The sequence below is a fragment of the Folsomia candida genome, unplaced genomic scaffold (assembly GCF_002217175.1).
Source record: "Folsomia candida strain VU population unplaced genomic scaffold, ASM221717v1 Fcan01_Sc013, whole genome shotgun sequence".
Taxonomy (NCBI): Eukaryota; Metazoa; Arthropoda; class Collembola; order Entomobryomorpha; family Isotomidae; genus Folsomia; species Folsomia candida.
The window spans coordinates 945,454-954,174 of NW_019091205.1; the positions used below are offsets into that span (position 1 = coordinate 945,454).

Consider the following 8,721-nt stretch of genomic DNA (forward strand, 5'->3'; position numbering starts at 1 on the left):
AACGTTTTACAGTTACATTTTCGTAATTTTGAGTTTTGTATACGAACGGCCCTTCACAACCAATTTTGTCAAGTATGTATGTTGTTACCTTGTGTTTACAAAAAGGGTCGATATTACATAATTTGGCGCAGACAAGTTGTAAGTTTTTAATATATTATCAGAGTAGCAGTATTTATCAATAATCCCAAGTTACAAAAGCTGACGTTTAGAATAAAATCCTAAACTTCGTAAAAAGCTAAAATTATCGTCACATATGTACTGGAAATAAAATGACACGAAATTATGATGATTGATAAATTATGCTATTTCTTAGCACATAGCATACGGTATGTATATCTGAGTCCCAACTGAACCGTCGATTTTTTTTGCTTTTGCTTATGCCTGATTACCCGGATGAATGGGATGATAACTTGAGCTGGCAGCAAATCGATTACATGTTATATTTACACATATATCAACAAATCGATGTATGTAAATCTCCTGCTGCATACGTAATACTAATAAATACGTAACTCTGCTATTGATAACTGACAAATAATGCGGTGTTGAATTAAAATGAGTACGAATAGGATACGTAATACATAAATATGCTGTATTTATATAATGAACCAAGGTTATATAACACTTGACGATAGAAACGTTCGTCCCAACAGAAGTGAGTTAAAAATGCTTCTTGCATAACATAGTCTAATTAATTATAAAATCAATCATATTACTTAATCTGACCTGCCGTGGTAAAGCTAAACAATCTCCCGTCATGCTGGAGCCAATATGATGGGTTTGAGATAAACTCCACATTCTGCAATAATGAATCGCTTTGCTTCCAATTGATAAGGTGACAGATTGATATTGTTGTATTCTCTGTCCGATTTACAGACGTATGTTTTGCGACGTCGCTGACGTACTCGACTGCATTATCAGAAACCGTTCAACTAGAGATAATTCATTAATGACCGTTAGTCCCGTGATACGGAGCAGCAATACCAAAGCTGCTGAGTAAGGGTCGACATCACTCATCCTGCTTGAATTCTGGTTATAATTCGACGCAGGGTACATATTATATGAAATTTTGGTAAATAAATTATTTGGTTAATTATCTACTGATGCGATTTTATAGCTATATGTTATTCTATTTAGAGTGGGATGGCCAAATCTGATTCAAAATTGGTAGAGTGGAGAAATGACGAACAAGAGATTTCTAAGTTTCAAAAACATCACGACTTTATAACAACAATGCTGAAGGCTGAATTGCAGAAAATCAATTCAAATAGGACCCAAGAGACCCAGTTACATGACTATCAGATAGATGCAGTTCTGAGTGCAGGAAAATACTAGCAAAATCAAGTTGATGGTGCTGTTGAATTTCGCAAGCCTGCCCTTATCGTGGGACCTACAGGTTCTGGAAAGTCAGGAATGGTTGTCCTGCTTCCATTTGTACTTGCATCGGAGAAAGTATTTATCCTAACACCTTCCTGTATAATCTCGAAGCAACTAGCGGCAGATTTCGGGTCTCCGACGGCAAAAACTTCGTTCTTCTTAAAATGCGGTTTTTTTAACGTTATTAACAAGAAACTTAAGAACCTGGTGGATCAACCCCTTGTAACTAGTCCGGACGAGATAGATGATCTTGAGGAGAATGAGTTGGTCATTTTCAATGCCCAAAAATTTTCTGGAAAATCCAGACTAAGTCTATCGAATCAAGATTCAAAGGATGGGGTAGCGAGAATGTTGAGACAGTTCGATACTATAATTGTAGACGAAGCACATCATTATCCTGCCGCAACTTGGAATAATATTATTAACGAATTTGAAGGAAAGAAAGTTGTTTTTTTGACAGCAACACCCTTCCGTGGTTCCGAAGACAATGACGAGTGGAAGAAGCTCATTGTAAAAATGGAAACCGTATTTGAAATTGATCTTTGTAAACTGGAAGGTAGCAGAATTTGATTTCCAAATTTGCAGTACAAATAAATTGGTGTGATATAAGTTAAATTAAATGTTATAGGAGTGACGATTCGTCGATCGGAGTTTGTCTCTCGATCCTGTGCATATGCTCCGTTTGGACCTAATTTTCTTTCAAAACTTAAGATAGACATAGAGGAATATCTTAACCAACATTATGCCCAAGATACAAGAGCATCGCAAAGGAAACCTCAAGCTATGTTGCTTGTTAGGAGGAGAACTGAAGCCATCGCGGTTGCACAATTTTTGGGTGACGAAGCAACTTACGTAACATCTGACCGTCATGGTACGAGAAATTTGGACGACTTTACAAAGGGTATTAAAAGAATCGTAGTTGTATGTGAGATACTTCGAGAGGGTTATGATAATCCGAATGTCACATTGGTCCTAATTCTTCGAAATTGCCAATCACGAGTACTTTTTGATCAATTTTGCGGACGGTGTATCCGAATACGACGAGATCTTACTGGGCAAAAGGTGGACTCTACTAGAGGAACGGTTATGAGTTATGATTGTTTCGGACAAGCAAAAATGTGGGATGCACGAATGAAGAAGTCAGACTCGGATCCTTGCGAGGAAAGTGAAAGCGACTGAATTCCTGGTTACGAAAGTAATTGAGAAGTTCGTTATGTTGATAGAGATATGCTAGAAATGGTAAAGTAATTTGTAAAACTTCAACAAATAGTGTTGTTAGTTAGAGGCAATGTACACAATTAATAACAAATTCATATTAATCCATCTTTGTAAATATAGAATCTGTAACAGTGTTGGGGTTGGGCTAATGCATAAGTTACATAATTATTATGCCTAAAAGTAAATAAGAAAATAAAACTCCTGTGTAACAATATGTTACCAGTTTATTTTGATTGCATGTTCGAGGACAATGAGAGCAGGATTTAGGTTCCTGTTAATTTGACCAGTCACTTTTCGCAACTGACAACTTTTCACCCCTTTTAGCCAGCCAGTGGTCGGAAGTACTTTTGTCAGGTAGAAACGGAACAATGGATGAATATTAGAAATTCTTAATTTGTGTCTATGAACCGAATTACGGCAAAACCTAATTAGGAAATAATACGTGCACCGGTACATATGGTTTGTCTAAATCGGAATTTTTATTTAAGTAATAATCAAAATTCGGTAAGAAATATCCCCCAAAAAATATGACAATCATGTGAGAAATTTGAGGATTCATATGGAATTCCGGACATGGAATTCCCGTCGATTAAATCGTAAACTGGACATCCTCTTCATCACTCTCTTTTGATAAGCTGACATACCCTCGTTTACACTTGTACCGAATATTCTCCACATAAGTCACGTTCTGCCCATCGATAAATGTGTCAATCACGTCAAGAAATCTGACAAGATTCTCCTCCTCGCCAAAAAGATCGATAAGTGTTTGTTTAATGAAGATCAAGTCTTCGAGGTCTTGACTAATCCTGGCACACATGGAATTCACAGCGTCTTGTAGATTCTCTCCTTTAGTAAGGACACGGAAAACGAGCTCGCTGTCGACTTCACCTTCGATATGATTTCCAAAATCTTTTCCCATCCCCAAGATATCATTGACCAACTGAGTATTTCCTGATGCGATGTTAATCATTTTACGGAAGGCGGGATTCCTTCTGATTTCTGAGGATAGCCGTATCCCCATGACAAACGCGATCATCTCCAGGGTCCAACTACCCCCAGAATTGACGACTCCCCAGTCCTGGAATGTCCTTAGATTATACCTAAGCAAAAACAAAAAGAATTTTATAAAAATTTATAAAAATCTTGACTGATAAATTTCTAATTTTATCACCTTTTGTCCACTGGGCTAATCGTGTGCCATTGGTAACAGTCAAAAATGGTTTGCAAAGTTTCAACGACATATTCAATCTCGTCGGCGGAACTGATTTTTGCAAACTCCTTACTTCGAATCGTTAGGTCCGTCGCCCAAGCGCACATTGATCCGAATTCAGGAAATTCTTCTAGCACTGGAATTTCTTTAGGGACGGATTTACCACTAAATATCTTAATATACGTGTCATTTACGAATCGTAATGCGTCAATGTTTGGTTTCTTGTCAAGTTTTTGTGCGCGATTCCAAATCTCTTCCATGGGATCGTCCAAAAACCAGATCCAGATTAATTGACGTGCCGCAAAATCCAGTTCGGGTGATGCCACGTCGAATCCTGGCATCCAATAGAGGGCAAATTGTACCGCGGTTAGGATCATAGTTTTGATAGGGTAGTGTTTAAAATGGGAGTCTTGGAAACCTAAGAGTCCCGAAAAATTGGTGTATTTAACCGACATCTCGTCAAGAATGGCGGGATCCACCTCAGAACGAGACAGGTTGGGTTGTATCCGACGAAAACGTCCGGTCACGGTCTGCATACCGAGGGAGGGATGAGAAATGTTGGGAAATTTGAATTTGACATTGCCCCTCAACTTGATGGGGCGATATGCGATTGGCGTCATTAGGGACAAATTGGTATGATTATTTGTATTCAAAGGTTAGAAATGGACTGACCCGATATAGTCACGGGGATCGTTTTATATTACAAAAATCTTTGTAAAGAGTTGCATCTTATGACTCATAAGTTGCCAAGGTAGTCATATAAATTAATTAGTTGGCATGTCGACGGATTTTTATCAGGATAAGGTACCGACATCTACGCCTCACTAATTTACAATTTTACGACGTCGTCTAGCATTACCAAGTTTATGTAATATGTCTCAAAGTGTCTAAGCTTTTACCACGGTACCTGCAATGTCTTCTTGCTTGACTCAAAAATTATAAAACTTTAATCCTCTTTGATCAACATAATTTTACTGGAGTATGGTTATGCATATGTGTCTGTTTATCTGCGTTGTTATGCATAAGTTCAATGTCAAATTTTCATAATGAAAGTACCACACATTTCTCAAAGATATGTGGTATTTACATGTGCAGTCTGAAATTCCCACGCGTTGAGTACAATTGTCTGGGTCTGACCAGACGAATTACTTAACAAGGAAATACCTCACTCAATTCTTATGGAATAAGGCGGTGTCGCAAATGTATTCCAAGCGGTAGACGTGATGATGTGATAATTCGAGTAAACAAGTTTCATAGAATATGTAGCATGAAAAATGTATAAATAAGGATTTAAAAATAAATAGAAAAATATGCTCCTCAACTAATGACACCATTGAGATAAACATCCTTATTATAACTAAATATACATACGTGCAAATAGTTATATAATCCAATTAAAACTAGTTATATAATAAATTAAGAATGAAAATGAGACATGTTCGCTCGTAAAATGCGGCACATGACGTCAATACAGGATATTACGAAAGTCTGACTGACTAAGAAGAAAGCTTGTCACTCGTTAAAATTACTACTTAGTATATTCTAGTTTAATTGTAAAGCCGTCTAAATATTGTCATACCTCGGATACATAAAAATTGCAGAGCTATTATGCAACGCATTTTCTGAAGGGGAAATAAACTTGGGGAATGACATTACAGAATTTTGAAATTGTAGAAAACTTACCGTTCAAAGAATACGTTGCTTAGGAGTTTGCCATTTTTACGATTTACAAGTTTTATGGAGCAGTACTCTGGCTGTGACACGAATTAACGCCCACTTTATATATGTGTGTGCACATTTTTACACCATTTGAAATATTATGCTTCACATACATAATAAATGAGTAACAGGTAGTAAACTAAGAAATTATTAAAAAAATATGAAAGAAAGTAAAAAAAATCTTATGTCAGAGGCACCTGTATTTGGCGTAATTGAGTATAGCAAAACTATGAAGGATTTAACGTTAAAAATTTGAGGGAAAAATATGAGGATTCAATAAGAAACAGTGTGAATAAAATTTCACCGGTTTAAATAAATAATTCGTGAAAGAAATGACGAATTATTTATTTAAATTGTGTAATACGACGGGATAATTGGGGCTATTTTTGCACACATCGTCATACGAAGGCAGGGGCAGAGTTGTCTCTTGTGAAAGTAATGTTGTAACTTCTTCTGGAACCCCCGATATAGGTGGAAATATAGTACAAGTCACTTCCTGTATAAAGTGGTATATAACGTAGATAATTCGCGCCATAAAAACTACGTATGCAAAGGATATGATGAGTAGGCCGGATGAGTAAAAGAATTCGATTGGGTCATAGTTCAAAGACCAGGAGACGGACACCGATACCAGTATAAGTCCCAGGATAAATGCTCCTATAATTGATGCGTTGATTCGGATGACTTGAGAACAATCTTGTTTCCAATTTGTGTACGCGTCCTGACAAAAAATATGTTGAGAAAGTATAAGTTATTTAGAAATTTTGGAAATACTTACAAATTCCTCTGATGGTGGCGTGATTTCCACGATGAGATAAAGGATACAAGTCGATTTTATCAAATAGTACAAGGGGAACGTTGATGCGGCGAATAGTACGAAAATTGGGCCACGTTGATATGTTGCAGCTGCAGGTTGTATGGAAACAGGATGTGATTAATTCAGTAAGGTAAAAAATTCGGGGACAAAATTGGATTTGGATTTGTGAAAGTATTTCGCTAATTAGCGTGTCGCTAATTGGCGTCCTATGTTTGGCGTTTACTATCAGGCATTACAAATTCAAAGTAAATAAGTTTGTAAATAATTTTGCAATCCATTTATTAAGGTGGGTTTCGCACTTTGTCTATATTTTAGAATAAGGTGGTAATAACTACAATTAATTTTTGGCACATGGTGTTCTCATTTCTCAGAAAAAAAAGTGTGTAAAGTTTGCCATGTCTTTGTCTAAAGAAATATATAAACATGTTCTCCTAAGTTTTTTTTTAGATTTTGATATAATTTTATTTTTTAAATCTAAATTTTCAAAGGTTTCTAAATATTTAAGAGATTTGTTTTTATAATTTAAATGTGTTATGACTAATTTCCGTCCCACTTTTTAGAAAATTGTAGCAAATTTTCTAGTTAGAGAAATTCAACGCATTCAAAATCATCACAAATCCCAAACTTTGCTTACGACACGTTCAAACAAATATTGGCTGCTCACCTGTAATTGTCAAGTATGCGAATAAGCACAGGGTGATGATAAAGATGATAATTGTAACAATCTGTAACGAAATAATTGTACATATGTGAGAAAAGGGTTACGTGTCAGAATTGCTTTTAATGTGCTTATCACACTTACAAGATCCACTGTGCGAACAACATTTGTACGGCGCCCCCAGTAGTATGCACTGTAACAAAGTGGCTGGCTCATTTTGCGAAATCAATAATATTTATTTGTGGTAAATATGTAGGTTAATTTCGCCCGGATAAAATTCTCAGCAAGAAAGTTTGGCACGTGCCGAAAAAATAATTTATTTCGCTAGGCAGACCGAAACATTTTGTAAGGTTGAGCTTTAATGAATTAGATGTTCGAAAAATCGGTTATTTAATTTGGTAAATTTTGAGAAGGATTTCAATTTTTAAATGATGTTTTGAAGATGCACTCCAACCATGAAGGATGAAATCCAACTGAGAATGCGGAGATTTCTCTACTTTCTCCTCTGGCATATGTAATATTGCATTGTTTATGCGAGTCTGCTCTGTATCTCCCGTCATGTCCAATGTGCACTCAAGCTGATTAATCGGTAAGTGCTGGATATAATTTTTATTGGGGACTAAATCTGGCATCTGTTTTCTTTTATTGGTTGGTGAGAAGTGTGTAGGAAATCAGATATGGAGGATTCCTATATCGTTTCCCCCACTTTGACACATTTTATAAAATTCTTTAGCATCATTTCTTATTGGAGAAACAGATGTGTTTTACTTTATAATGCAAAAAATGAATAAAACTGCAAGAACTGCATTAATTGCAGGAAATTTGGAGCAATGTATTTATCTAAGCGGTACTTGCAAAAATCACTGTACGCTACATTAACCTGAACGTTATTGTACATAATTTCTGCAATTATTGCAAAAATTAGGTGACACGAATATTATGAATTGGTTAAAGAAACTATTCTGCAAATATCTATTATCGATCTATGCCTGAAGCCATACATTGACAAACTTATTGCGAGCGACTTTATATTCTTGGCTTTTTGACATGCTCTGACTTATCGCTAGTGGTACAAAAAGATGGGTGCAGAAGTCTCATACCATCAAAAACCTGAAAAAATTAAGTCATAAAAATTTTGGTTTTTAATTTTATTTAAAAAAGTTATAGTACGCCGAATGGGAAACAGGTTGTGTAACATTTGGTACATATATTAGAACTAAAAGACTAGAAGCAATCGTACGACCATCTTTATGCAGAAGCATGTCATTACCAGAGGTGTAGATATGTCGACAAAATTGCTACCAAATCTGATTTTCATCGGACCACAAGCATTTATCATTCTCCTCATATATCTTGCATGACGCCGAAAGTCTGCATTTTGCATGACAATTTTTAAAAGTGCCACGTTCATTTTTTTCATAATTCGGGTCGATGTCTGTTTAATAAATCCAGCCGTCGTCCCAAGACCCATTATGAGGAGGAAAGTTTCCACGGCGAGCAGTGGGTAAAGGGTGTTACCGAAGTGGGCAAACAACTCATCATTCAACGTTAGAGTTAGGTATGTTCCAAAGATGTTGACTGAGATGCCGTATATCCAGATGGCGGGAAGGACGACTTGGCGGAAGCAGAAATTAATTTGTCCGACGAGGATTTGGAGTTGCTTGTAGATATTCAATAGCTTATCGAGGTTATCGGTGTCCTTCGTAGGGTTGAAGAGTGGAG

The 8,721-nt window shown here is 36.4% G+C and overlaps 2 protein-coding genes across 3 annotated transcripts; one reads left to right on the forward strand and one right to left on the reverse strand.

Moving 5' to 3' along the window:
- Nucleotides 1-938: 938 nt before the first annotated feature.
- On the forward strand, nucleotides 939-2,829 carry LOC110855702. Of its 2 annotated transcripts, none has more exons than XM_022104110.2 (3): nucleotides 939-1,072; nucleotides 1,138-1,933; nucleotides 2,006-2,829. In XM_022104110.2, the coding sequence occupies exons 2-3, from the start codon at nucleotides 1,414-1,416 to the stop codon at nucleotides 2,554-2,556; spliced, it is 1,071 nt and encodes a 356-aa protein (XP_021959802.2). In that variant the 5' UTR covers nucleotides 939-1,072; nucleotides 1,138-1,413; the 3' UTR covers nucleotides 2,557-2,829. The 2 variants fall into 2 exon arrangements, with proteins under 2 accessions (XP_021959802.2, XP_035712371.1); XM_035856478.1 differs by having other exon boundaries at nucleotides 961-1,050.
- Nucleotides 2,830-3,052: 223 nt separating this feature from the next.
- Nucleotides 3,053-4,480, reverse strand: LOC110855651. Its single transcript, XM_022104062.2, has 2 exons — nucleotides 3,767-4,480; nucleotides 3,053-3,695 (listed from the first exon to the last, which is right to left on the reverse strand). Exons 1-2 carry the CDS (start codon nucleotides 4,423-4,425, stop codon nucleotides 3,185-3,187), a joined length of 1,170 nt encoding a protein of 389 aa, XP_021959754.1. The 5' UTR covers nucleotides 4,426-4,480; the 3' UTR covers nucleotides 3,053-3,184.
- Nucleotides 4,481-8,721: the final 4,241 nt, after the last annotated feature.